The sequence below is a fragment of the Myotis brandtii genome, unplaced genomic scaffold, assembly GCF_000412655.1.
Source record: "Myotis brandtii unplaced genomic scaffold, ASM41265v1 scaffold868, whole genome shotgun sequence".
In the NCBI taxonomy this organism is placed as follows: Eukaryota; Metazoa; Chordata; class Mammalia; order Chiroptera; family Vespertilionidae; genus Myotis; species Myotis brandtii.
Window position 1 is genome coordinate 515,388 of NW_005371540.1, and position 13,762 is coordinate 529,149.

Below are 13,762 nucleotides of genomic sequence, written 5' to 3' on the forward strand. Positions count from 1 at the left end.
GCCCCCTGATGGTCAGCGCATGTCATAGTGAGTGATCGAACTCCCAGTCTCCCAGTTGAACTCCCGAGGGGACAATTTGCATATTAGCTTTTTATTATATAGGATATTGTGACATATTTATCCATTTCAGTTCTCTATTATATGTTTTGAAACTTGACTTGCTATTTTTTCATATCACTTCATATTTTTTTAAACAATTTCTTAGTGATTTCTTCCTCAGTACTTCAACTGTCTTTTTTTTTTTTTTTTATTTCATGGATGCCATGTTCTTTGGAAGCTTGTTTAGACCAAGTGAATGGCTTTTAGGCTCCCTCCACATGAATAGGAGCTCACTTTCTGAATAATAAGGATTATATGTCATGGGGGTGGGGGGCATCAGGATTTTAGAGGTGCTCAGGTGGGGCAGGGCCAAAACAAGGTTGGGAACCACTGGTCCAGCTGCCTCCTTCCAAGCTTCATGATCGAGGGTGCGGGCAGCACTGGCAGTGCGCACGCGGACATCGGGGCGTGAATCTACCAGAACAGGAGCTCATCCCCAGCTGTAGGCAGCCGGGGGTGGGGTGTGTGGAGAAGAAATGCCTAAGGAAGATGTCAGCCGTCTTTTCATCCCGCACCCACCACGCTGCCGGTGCTTGGCATTTAATAAATGCTTAAGAATGATCAATTACATAACCCAGCAGAGAGCCTTCCTTAGACATTTGTTCATCCCTCTTTTGACGACTCCCACCATATTGCTCATAAATCAGTCCTTTATTTTAACTTTTTAAAAATTGGTTTTAGAGAGGGAGGAAGGGGAGAGAGAGAAAAAGTGAGAGAGAAACATCATTGCTGTGAGAGAAACATTGATTGCTTGCCTCCCAGCATGAGCCCTGCAGTCTAAGTAGGTATGTGCCCGGCCTGGGAATCAAACCATGGACGTCCGGTGCAAGGATGCTGCTCCAACCAACCGAGCCACGGCCGGGGCGTTCCGTCCTGAGACAGTATTTCTGTGCAGACCTCGGAGATGTGGCCCTCACAGGTTGCGGGCAGGGGGTGGGAAATGGGCCGTGTCACTGACGCAGGATCCCCTCCCCGCCAAGTCATCTCTGATGGTTTAATTAAAATCAAAGTGTGACTGGCTTTGTCGGGCATGAACTGGTGGACATCAGATGTTCTACCGTCTGTGCTGTTCCCGAGTGGCCCCCGGAATGTCCTACGGCCCTTCTCTCACCAACGCGGAGAGTGTGACATCTGCCTCCTTTGTTTTCTAGTGGAAGACAACAGTCTCTCCCAGAAGAAGAAGGTCACGGTGGAGGATCTCTTCAGTAAGGAGTTCAAAGTTCACGACCCCGAGGCTAAGTGGATAAGCGGTGAGTCCTGCGTGCGGTGACGCTGTGAGCGTCACTTCCCCACGCCCGGCCACTTGCCAATGGCCTGGCCTTCCTGCTGCCCCTCTTGGTCTCTGTCTGACTGTAGAAGTGGCCCACCGCGCTCTGGCTGTGGCCATCCTGTTACTGTTCATGTGAGCGCCCCTTCCCCACGCCCGGCCACTTGCCGACGGCCTGGCCTTCCTCTTGGTCTCTGTCTGACTGTAGAAGTGGCCCCACCGCGCTCTGGCTGTGGCCATCCTGTTACTGTTCTAGGAAAATGTGTATCTGGTCAGTAGGGCTGCTCCCTCATGAGACACGGGTCCTCCGTGTGACCTCCGGGAGCCATCATTTCTCCCAGGGAGAGGTGAGATGTTGCTAAGCAACCAGCCTGGGAGGCACACAGCCAAACTTTCTTGCTTCCTCATGTTGTTATTCTCACTGTACCCGCCGGCTCCTGGACCGGGGGCCGAGGAGCTGAAAAGTCTCCAGAACGTCGCTGGATAGACGGACCAGGGTGCCCCGTGCACGGTTGCAGACAGACATTCCCCTCAACCTGGACATAATTTATTTTCTGGTTCACAGGGTTTTTTACAACAAAACAAAATAGATCAGAGGCAAAAGGGGGCTTGTTCCTGACAATGCAGGACTTGATGCATCTCCTCTCGCGGGGTCTGGGATGGGGGAGCCTTCAGGGAAGGGTGCCCCCGGCTGGCCAGCACCCGCTGCCCGCATCCCTCCCGCGCTGCTCTCTCCGTGGGCGCTGTGGGCGTTGAGTCCCAGCCTCAGCGGGTGCACTGGAAAGGTCACTGTCCAACGAGCCCCAGTGAAGACATAGCCTGTGTTGTGGTGGCAGCAGAGGGGCCAGGCCTCATGTGCGGCTGAGGACGGGTTACCTCGGATTCTGCAGGAGGCCGAGGGCCCGTGTTCCCCGCCCGGGCAGAGGCGGCCTGTAAGGGCTCTGGGCTGGTCCTGACAATGAAGGTGGTTGCTGTCTCTGTAGGGGTGCAGAGTCGGTTCTGGGACAAAACTGAGCCACCAAGGGCAACACCACCCAGAACGCACATAGGAGGAATAGGGTGGTCTCCTTCCCAGGAAGACGTGCATAAACTCGCACGCTGCGCCGCGAAGCTTCATGCTCAGTGAGCACCTTTAGAAGGAGGAGTCCTGCTCTGTCCGAGCCCTGAGGCAGGTGCATTTGGAACTGCTTTGGCCCCTGTGAATATAGTCAACCCGTCCAGCAGGCAGGCAGGGCTTCCCCACTGGGCGTGGGCCACACCTCCATTGCTGGCACTTACATCAGCCTGTGTGGATAGAAAGGCCTCAGCCCTGCTTCCTCTGGCCCGGAGCCGGCTCAGCCCTGGACAGGCGGCTCAGCCCTGGACAGGCAGCTCAGCCCTGGACAGATGGCTCAGCCCTGGACAGGCGGCTCAGCCCTGGACAGACACGGCACAGCCCTGGACAGGAGGCTCAGCCCTGGACAGACGGCTCAGCCCTGGACAGACAGCTCAGCCCTGGACCGGCTGCTCAGCCCTGGACCGGCGGCTCAGCCCTGGACAGACGGCTCAGCCCTGGATAGGCAGCTCAGCCTGGGAGAAGCAGAGGAGCTGGTGGACAGCACAGGCCTCTGCAGACCCGCCCGTGCCTGCCTCGGTCCCCTGCCCACAGGCTTTGTATGTCGCACAGAATGCGATTCAGGCTGCGTCCGCAGCTGCGGCCCCTGATGAAAGGCACAGCTGTGTTAGGTCAGCACGAAGGGCGTCTTCCGACCGGCTCAGACCCACAGCTCCTCTCAGGGGCCTTGTCTCTGGCCCTCACATTATTCCCCGATTCTGCCTCTTCACCAGTTTCCTTCCTTCCATCCTCTCATCCTTCCTCCCTTCCTTCCTTCAGCTCTGTCTTCCTTCTTTCCTTTCTTTATTCCTTCCTTTCTCTTACTCTTCCTCTCTCTCTTTTCTTCTTATTGGTTTTCCCCACAGGGTCCCAGCACAAACTCACATTTCAGTCTTACATGTTCTCAGGGGTCTGTTCTCTGCCTTCTAATTAGTAAACTCCTAGTCCTCCTTAAGTCTGCTCCTTCTCCTCCTCTTCTTCATTATCATCATCATTATCATCACTTCATATCATATCATCATCATATCATCACCATCTTCACCATCACCACTATCACCTCCATCATCACCCTTATCACCATCACCATCACCATCACCGCCTTCACCTCCATCATCATCACCCTCACCATCATCACCGCCTTCACCTCCATCATCATCACCATTATCACCATCACCATCACCGCCTTCACCTCCATCATCATCACCATCACCACTATCACCTCCATCATCACCCTTATCACCATCACCATCACCATCACCGCCTTCACCTCCATCATCATCACCATCACCATCATCACCTCCATTATCACCCTTATCACCACCTTCACCTCCATCATCACCACCATCATCATCTTTATCTTCATCACATCATCAAAACCACCACCACCACTACCATCATCTATAATAATAAAAGGGTTATATGCTAATTAGACCAAACATCTTCTGGACGTCATTCTGGACATCCTTCCTGATGAAGCTGGGGCCAGAGGGAAGCCAGCCCGGGTCCCAGGTGCCTGCAGGCAGCCGGAGGAGGGAAGCCAGCATGAGTCCCAGATGCCTGTGGGCAGCTGGAGGAGGGCAGCCCGGGTCCTGGATGCTGGAGGGCAGCCAGTGCCGGCAGATGGGGGAAGGAAGGCCTACTCTTGCATGAATTTTCATGCTTTGGGCCTCTAGTCATTACATAATCACCTACTGTGGGTTCCCATGTCTTATGCTATAGATAAAGAGCTTTACACATATTAAATCATTTAATTCTCATAATCACCATTATTCCCATTTTACAGATGAGGAAACTGAGGCTTAAAGTGTTTAAATAACTGGATCAGTATCACAAAGTTAACCAGTAGCAAAGTTTTGACTTGAACCTGGGTTTCACTGGGTTTTGTAAACTGTGCTACAATGGATAGAATTCAGGTCGCCTGTCTCCAGACAATTTCTTTCATAACCTCACCAGCTACATTGTGTGTTTAAACAAGACCATAGGTTTTGAATATTTTAGAATTATTTCCATCCCCTAAGTTCTTTATTTTAGCATCCCTTATTTCCATGATGCCTGTGTTGAACTAAAAAAATACATGAGGAAGAAAACTGGTATAATTTCCCACAAATAGCTTTTCCTTTTTATAGTGTACATTAACCACTAAGGTCATCGATGTGTCTGGGGTTTAAAGTGGAGTTAATAGTCTAAAACTAATGCACGTGGTTAGTCAGGAGGACCTGCATTCACTGGGTTCAAGGTACACTTCTCCTCACCCATCTTTCTACTAGAGACTTGATTTTTTAATCCTACCTTTTCAGAAAGTGATTGACACAACAGCCTTCAATTCTCTCATACACTGAAGGCCTGCAGACTTTCCTCGGGCACATGTGGCTCCTCTGGGCGAGAGACCGAGGTGTGAAGAGCAATAGAGCTGAGGCCACGGAAGGTCCGCCCTGAGCTCCCTCTCACGAAGGTAGAGGCCTACACCTGGAAAAATGTAGACCTCTCCTCTCTCCCAGCCTCCATGCTTCTTCCCTTCCTCCTGTCCAGCTGGCCCGGCCAGAAGAAAGCATCCAATACCCCACGGTCACATCCGCCTGCCTGCAGGCCCACACCTGCCTGCAGTGCCCACACCTGCCTGCAGCTCCCACTCCTGCCTGCAGCTCCCACTCCGGCCTGCAGTGCCCACACCTGCCTGCAGCTCCCACTCCTGCCTGCAGCTCCCACTCCGGCCTGCAGTGCCCACACCTGCCTGCAGCTCCCACTCCTGCCTGCAGCTCCCACTCCGGCCTGCAGTGCCCACACCTGCCTGCAGCTCCCACTCCTGCCTGCAGCTCCCACTCCGGCCTGCAGTGCCCACACCTGCCTGCAGCTCCCACTCCTGCCTGCAGCTCCCACTCCGGCCTGCAGTGCCCACACCTGCCTGCAGCTCCCACTCCTGCCTGCAGCTCCCACTCCGGCCTGCAGTGCCCACACCTGCCTGCAGCTCCCACTCCTGCCTGCAGCTCCCACTCCGGCCTGCAGTGCCCACACCTGCCTGCAGCTCCCACTCCTGCCTGCAGCTCCCACTCCGGCCTGCAGTGCCCACACCTGCCTGCAGCTCCCACTCCTGCCTGCAGCTCCCACTCCGGCCTGCAGTGCCCACACCTGCCTGCAGCTCCCACTCCTGCCTGCAGCTCCCACTCCGGCCTGCAGTGCCCACACCTGCCTGCAGCTCCCACTCCTGCCTGCAGCTCCCACTCCGGCCTGCAGTGCCCACACCTGCCTGCAGCTCCCACTCCTGCCTGCAGCTCCCACTCCGGCCTGCAGTGCCCACACCTGCCTGCAGCTCCCACTCCTGCCTGCAGCTCCCACTCCGGCCTGCAGTGCCCACACCTGCCTGCAGCTCCCACTCCTGCCTGCAGCTCCCACTCCGGCCTGCAGTGCCCACACCTGCCTGCAGCTCCCACTCCTGCCTGCAGCTCCCACTCCGGCCTGCAGTGCCCACACCTGCCTGCAGCTCCCACTCCTGCCTGCAGCTCCCACTCCGGCCTGCAGTGCCCACACCTGCCTGCAGCTCCCACTCCTGCCTGCAGCTCCCACTCCGGCCTGCAGTGCCCACACCTGCCTGCAGCTCCCACTCCTGCCTGCAGCTCCCACTCCGGCCTGCAGTGCCCACACCTGCCTGCAGCTCCCACTCCTGCCTGCAGCTCCCACTCCGGCCTGCAGTGCCCACACCTGCCTGCAGCTCCCACTCCTGCCTGCAGCTCCCACTCCGGCCTGCAGTGCCCACACCTGCCTGCAGCTCCCACTCCTGCCTGCAGCTCCCACTCCGGCCTGCAGTGCCCACACCTGCCTGCAGCTCCCACTCCTGCCTGCAGCTCCCACTCCGGCCTGCAGTGCCCACACCTGCCTGCAGCTCCCACTCCTGCCTGCAGCTCCCACTCCGGCCTGCAGTGCCCACACCTGCCTGCAGCTCCCACTCCTGCCTGCAGCTCCCACTCCGGCCTGCAGTGCCCACACCTGCCTGCAGCTCCCACTCCTGCCTGCAGCTCCCACTCCGGCCTGCAGTGCCCACACCTGCCTGCAGCTCCCACTCCTGCCTGCAGCTCCCACTCCGGCCTGCAGTGCCCACACCTGCCTGCAGCTCCCACTCCTGCCTGCAGCTCCCACTCCGGCCTGCAGTGCCCACACCTGCCTGCAGCTCCCACTCCTGCCTGCAGCTCCCACTCCGGCCTGCAGTGCCCACACCTGCCTGCAGCTCCCACTCCTGCCTGCAGCTCCCACTCCGGCCTGCAGTGCCCACACCTGCCTGCAGCTCCCACTCCTGCCTGCAGCTCCCACTCCGGCCTGCAGTGCCCACACCTGCCTGCAGTGCCCACTCCTGCCTGCAGTGCCCACAGCTGCTGCACTCTGCCCTCCCTGCCCATGACCTCCGTGGCGCGTCTGTGCTCAGTCAGGGAATCACAGGGAATTGCTTCACTTTCCTGAGGAATAATTGCAGCAAATCTCTCCTTTCTCTAAATGTTCATTTTTTGTCTGTTATATTATTCTCAGCATCTTATGTCTCTCGCCCACACACACACACACACACACACACACACACACACACACCTTACCTGGATCCCACGGCCCCCGGCAGTGCCTGGTTTCTCTGTCCCTTGCAGGTGACACCTCCAATTGCTCTCCTCCCCTCTCTCTCACCCAGTGGTCGGCAAACTGCGGCCCCTTTGAGTGTGGCTCTTCCACAAAATACCACGTGTGGGCGCGCACGTACAGTGCGATTGAAACTTCGTGGCCACACTCAAGGGGCCAAAGAGCCGCATGTGGCTCGCGAGCCCCAGTTTGCTGACCACTGAACTGCTCTAACCCATCCCCGGTGTCCACCAGTGCTTCCTGACACTCACCTTGGCAAGGTCGGCAGGGACCTCCAGCTTGCTCCGTTTCAAGGTCAGTTCCCAGACCTCATCTTATTCAACGTAGCAGCAGCAGTTGACACAATGGACCAGTCCCTCCACCTGGATAAACTTTCTCACTGAAGCTCATCACAGTCTCTTGTCTTAGTTCCACCTCCTGGCAGCGCCTTCTCGGGCCCTGCTGCTTTCTTGTGCTGCTCCTCTCTCTTCTCCCCGACTTTTAATGTGGGGGGGTCTGGGGCTCGGGCTTCTCGCCTCTTACATCTGCACCCTCCCTCGGTGTTTTCATCCGTCTCCATCTGTGCGGATTAGATCAGGGCCTGAAGTTCTGGGCTGCCTCACAGCCATCTCACCATTAACCTCAGCATCTCCAAGTCTGAGCTCTAGATCTGCAACCCCCCAAAACACAAACACCTCCCCCGGCCTCTCCTTGCTCAGGTGACGGGAAACCCATTCTTCTGGCAGAACCGGCCAAACACCTGAGTCTTGCTTTGCTCTTCCTCCCGTACATATGTCCTGCTGGCTCCGTCAACAGCTCCGCCTCCAAAGGGCCCCATGCCCGCAGGAGCCTCAGCCGATACTGGGCTCCTGACCACACGGCCTCTGGGCTGCAGTCACAAGGATATGGGCCTGGGGCCAGCCTGGCAGCAGGGGGGGCAGGAGCCGGACTCTCCATGGCCCTCAGATGGTGGGTCTGGCACCAGGGCCTGGGATCGCTTAGTGCCGGGGGGCAGTGTTTATGTTTCCAACTTAGAATATCAGCAGTCCCCACACCTCTCACTTCTCACTGTTCACTCCCCAGGGAGTCATTCACTCCACAACTGGGTCACTATCCATCTGCCAGTGAGTTTCTGGGGGGTTTTGTTGCTATTGTTTTTGTTATTTTTTTTGTTAATCCTCAACCGAGGATATTTTTTCCGTTGATTTTTTTTTAGAGAGAGTAGAAAGGAGGGAGGGGGGAAGGAAAGAGAGAGAGAAAAACCATCAATGTGAGAGAGATATCAATTAGCTGCCTCCCGAATGCACTCTAAGACCCTTCCATTGGAAGGCTGATGCTCTAACCACTGAGCCACTGGTCAGGGCGAGATTCTGGTTTTTTACTGTTCTATCACAGGTTTTTTTAAATTTTGTTTGTTTGCTTATTTTTTTATTTACAGTTGATATTCAATATTATGTTAGTTATAGGTGTACAGCACAATGATTAGACATTTATATAACTTACAAAGTGGTTACCCCGTAAGCCTAGCAGCCACTGGCACGACCCATAGTTATTACAATATGATGGCTCTATTCCTTATGCTGGACTTCACCTCCCTGTGGCTAGTGCTGTAGCTAGCAACCTGTGCTTCTTAATCTCTTCACCTTTTCACTCAGCCCCTGAGCTCCCTCCCCTCTGGCAACCATCAATTTGTTCTCTGTGAAATCATACAGTATTTGCCTTTCTGTGTCTCGCTTATTTCACAATACCCTCGAGATCCATCTGTGTTGTCACAAATGCTAACATTTTGGGGTTTTTATGACCTAGTAATACTCCATTGTATAGAGTTGCGATTCTGTATCCCCAGCTCAAATACCTTCTGAGCTATGGACTTGTAGAATGGTATGTGCATGTGTGTGTGTGCGTGTGCGTGTGGTGTGTTCATGTGTGTGCGTATGTGTGGTATGTGTGTATGTGTGCGTGGTGTGTTTGTGTGGGGATTGTGTGTATTTGTATGCATGTATGTGGTGGGTGTGTTGTGTGTGTGTGGGGGTGTTTGGTGTGTGGTTTGGGGGGTTGTATGTGCACGTGTGTGTGTGTGTGTGTGTGTGTGTGTGTGTCTCTCTGACTGACCCACCTGTCCCAGGGTTGTCTATAGACACCTCACATCTGTGTCTCTACTGAACCCGCTCCCTCAGCCACTCCCTCAGAACCGGTACTGGCTCCCCTGCTCTGAGGACCAGGCACAGCACGGCCCCGGACCTGCCACCTCTACCAGGAGGGAGCCTTGTTCCTGCCCAGGGCCATTTGCATATTTATAACACCAAGGGCCACACAAAGTTATCAGCTTAAAATTAGCCTGCTCATTTGGTCAAACATTTGATGAACTCGCCCCTAATGCCTTGGCAGGGCCAGACCCGATGATTTTGCCTTACACAGCCTGGGCCGGTGTGCCACCCCTGCCGCGGACTCTCTGCAGCCTTTCCCTCGCGTCCTGTGTGGTCTCCCCGGTTCTCTCTGACGAGCCGGCTTGAACTTCCACGATTGCTTCAAACATCCACCTCTGTTTCCCTCGGGTGGTTCTCACACAGGATGTTCCTTCTGCCCAGAACCTTCCCTCCCGTCTCCTTCCTGCCCTGCAGATCCTCCTCCTCAGCACCCCCGCGCCCTCGCTCCCAGCAGGCTGCTCTGCCCTGACTCCTGGCTCTGCCTCTCGGGCCTGGCGGGAGCTTTGGTTATGGGCATGGAGTGGGATTAGCCCTCTGCTGCCTCCTTCCCTCCTTGGGCAGCCAGGAAGGCAGGACTCCCATCGGCCATTTCCCGTGCTGCCTGCAGCGCCTGGCAGGGCCTCTGGTAGCTCCTCGAACAACCTGGTTTTAAAGACGAGAAGACCTCCAAATGGTTGGAAATCTTTTCTGAGGGCGTGATTTTAAGCAGAGACCTGACTCTGAGAACTGAGCCGACGAGCTCTCTGAGGGGAAAGCATCCCAGGCAGCATGGACCAGCCATTGCAAAGGCCTGGGTGCGGAAGCCTGGTTGGGGTGTCCACGAACAATGCCAGCTCCCACAGGTCCTGGCAAGATGGGTCGGCAAAGGAGAATGGGCGGAAGGAGGAAACGGAGGTGTCGCGCTCGCCTGTGGAACTGAAGGTCTCAGGGCAGGTTGGCGGGGGGAGCTGAGGCTCGGGTGCGGGGCCCAGCATTTTAGGAGAATGGGCGGAAGGAGGAAACGGAGGTGTCGTGCTCGCCTGTGGAACTGAAGGTCTCAGGGCGGGTTGGCCGGGGGGAGCTGAGGCTCGGGTGCGGGGCCCAGCATTTGTATTGTCTGTGTTTGATAGCAAGAGTGGAACACAACCTTAAAAGGAAATGAAAGTCACCTGTAATTCCAGCAGCCAGAAATGACCACAGTTAAACATTTGCATGTAGCCTTTGGGATAATGTAATCCGCGGGGAAACGTTAAGTGTGAAGTGTGAGAAGCTTTACAACGCAGATCCTAACACATGTCCCTGGGCATCAGGTCAGAGTTCCGTTATCATTTCAGTAGCCCCTCAGGCCGTCGTGACATAAATGTGCCCTCACTTGGTCAGTCTTCAGCTACGGAGAGTGTAGGCGATGAACAGAAGCAAAGGTCTGGAAGCCACGGTGCCTGGTGAGCGGATCCGATGGGCGGCCGAGTGGCCTGCAGCCCTGGGAGAGGCCGGCGAGGATGGCTGGGAGATTGTAAGGCTGGTCCACCAGCCAGCAAGTCCACCCACAGGGCGCCGGTTCTGCGAACAGGGGATGAGTTCAGAGAAGCTGATGAAAGGTGACTGCATGAAATGGACGTGAACTAGGTGAGAGGTCAGAGCCACTGGAGAAGCGTGGAAACTGAGCCTTCCTGGGGAGCTGCTGGGGGTCTCTCGGGGGAAGACAGAGTGAGGACCCTGGAGGGTCCCAGGAGGCGGGGGGAGAACCCCAGTGATGGTCTGTCAAAAAGGCAGGGGAGGAAATTACTTCAAAGAGCCCAGTGGGCGTGGCTCAGTGGTTGAGAATCATCCCACGAACCAGGAGGTCATGGTTCAATTCCCAGTCAGGGCACATGCCCGGGTTGTGGGCTCCATCCTCAGTGTGGGGCGTGCAGGAGGCAGCGATCAATGTTTCCCTCTCATCATTGATGTTTCTCTCTTCCTTTCTTTCCTCTCTGTGAATTCAATAAGAACATGTTTTAAAAAAAGAAGTCATCGAAGAGAACTTGTCTCTTGGCGGCACACCCTCCACACCACCCCACAGCCCAGCCCGTGTTTTCTGCAGGTCACCGCACGTGCTAACTCAGATCTGGGTTTGGAATGTTCCTCTCCCTGACCGTGTCAGAGGATGATGGGAAAAGGTTAACCCGGAAGATGGAGTCGGACTTGTCTGCAAGGGCTCCCTGCATTGCCCTCTCCCCCGTATAAACAGGAACAGTCTGCTCCGTGTCCATGGAGTCGGTCACTCTTCACCGGGGTCCAATGCCACAGCACCTGGTGGCAACCCGGGGAGGCACCTCTTACCGAGGCAGCTGGGGCCGACCTGGGAGTGGCTGACGGGCTCCATGCACTGGGCTCTGAGCAAGCCGAGGCCAGCGGCACCTCCCGGGGGCGGCTGTCCCCTCCCTGTCACTGGGATACAGACAGGCCTGATTCGCTCGTCTGCTACCCGCGGGCAGGGCCAGGCTCAGCTCTCTCCCTCCTCCCGGGCACGCTCAGGGGGCTGCCATGGACACTCCCAGGTCTGTGTTTGTTTACTTTACGCTCAATCCCATTAATCCGGCCACGTGGGAGCGGCGAGCCCTCCGCGTGTCTCCCATGAAACGCTGAGCTGTAAAACCGGAGGAAACTGCTCCCTTTTAATGTGGGGAAATAGCCGCTGGCTGGTCCCGGGAAGCGGAAGGTAAGATTGGAGGCGGCAGCAGCTTGATTTCAGATTTGCTCTGTCATCTTCCCTTTTGATATTCTGACACGCCAAACGGATTTTCTATCAAGCTCCGGGGTGAGACGGAGGGGGAATCCGAGTGTGAAACAGTGGGTATTTCTGCTGCTGTTTGAAGGCCACATTTTTCAATCAAAACTGTCCAGCGAGTGAGGCGGCTCCCCGGGGGTCATTGTGCAGCCGGCAACCATTGGCCACTGTTAACTGCAGGGAAAGGCCCGGAAGGACAGTTGCAAAGAGGAAGCTTGGTCTTCAGCGGCTCAGGGAGTCGGTGGCGCAATCATGGTTGTTATTTGAAGTCATGCATCACAGGCGCACAGAGGACACCACGGGCCTGAGAGCCAGGCAGGGGCGGCGGGGTTAGGCGGAATGAGGGCCCATCTGGGTAAACCATTTCCCCCCTTGTCCCTTTCAGCACCCTCCTTTCCGCAGGAGAAGGGAGCCCAGCTCGGCCTTAGGAGCCTCAGGTTATGTTAATGCTGTGAAGCCATAGGCCACGCCCAGGTCCCCACGGCCATTCCCAGGTCCCCACGGCCATTCCCAGGTCCCCACGGACACACCCAGGTCTCCACAGCCACGCCCAGGTCCCCACGGCCACACCCAGGTCCCCACAGCCACACCCAGGTCCCCACAGCTACACCCAGATCCCCACGGCCACACCCAGGTCTCCACGGACACACCCAGATCCCCACCGCCACCCCCAGGTCCCCACAGCCACACCCAGGTCCCCACAGCCACACCCAGGTCCCCACAGCCACGCCCAGGTCCCCACCGCCACGCCCAGGTCCCCACCACCATGCCCAGGTCCCCACAGCCACACCCAGGTCCCCACGGCCATGCCCAGGTCCCCACGGACACACCCAGGTCCCCACGGCCATGCCCAGGTCCCCACAGCCATGCCCAGGTCCCCATGGCCACACCCCAAGGCCACACCCGAGATCCCCATGGCCATTCCCAGGTCCCCACGGCCACGTCCAGGTCCCCACAGCCACATCCAGGTCCCCATGGCCATGCCCAGATCCCCACGGCCACACCCAGGTCCCCACGGCCACAACCCAAGGCCACACCCGAGATCCCCACGGCCACGGCCAGGTCCCCACGACCATGCCCAGGTCCACACGGCCATGTCCAGGTCCCCACGGCCACGCCCAGGTCCCCACGGCCACGTCCACATCCCCATGGCTATGCCCAGGTCCCCACGGCCACACCCCATGGCCACTACCAGATCCCCAAGGCCACACCGAGGTTCCCACGGCCATGCCCAGGTCCCCACGGCCATGCCCAGGTCCCCACGGCCGTGCCAGGTCCTCGCACTGAGACTGTCCGCAGCCATGGTGTCCTTGTCCCATCTGTGTCCTGTATCTGCCCCACCCACATCCTGCAGTGTCCTGGGGGAGTCCCTGCAGGGACGGGGGAAGGCAGCACCTCTATGCCGGGCAGTGACAGCAACAACAGCCACAATGACAGGAGTAGGCACAGGAGCTACATAACTGCCCCGTCACTGCTGTTTAACCTGCAGGAACCCCAGCGAGGTTGAGCTTTTATCTTTCCCTTAGAAAGGAGGAAACCCCGCAGGGGCCCGGAAGGCTGTAGAAATTCCCGGGAGAATTTACAATCTGCGTTGTAAATTCCTGTAGTAATCCCCACGGGGCTCCCTGTGCTGGTCTCCTGTCTCCTGCTTCTGTCTCTGTCCCCTTTTCCTGGAAATGCTGTCGTTCTGCATTTCTCCGCTTCAGCAACTCGGTGTCCTGTGTGGCAGACCCAACACCACTTCCTAGGCGCCC

At 56.8% G+C, this 13,762-nt stretch overlaps 1 protein-coding gene across 1 annotated transcript in view; it reads left to right on the top strand.

Moving 5' to 3' along the window:
- The window catches only part of DPP6 (dipeptidyl-peptidase 6), a 386,529-nt gene that overhangs the window by 113,512 nt on the left and 259,255 nt on the right, over window positions 1–13,762 (top strand). The window contains exon 3 of the mRNA XM_014532252.1: window positions 1,251–1,349. Coding sequence (XP_014387738.1) covers window positions 1,251–1,349 — 99 coding nt within the window. The remainder of the gene's footprint in view (window positions 1–1,250; window positions 1,350–13,762) is intronic.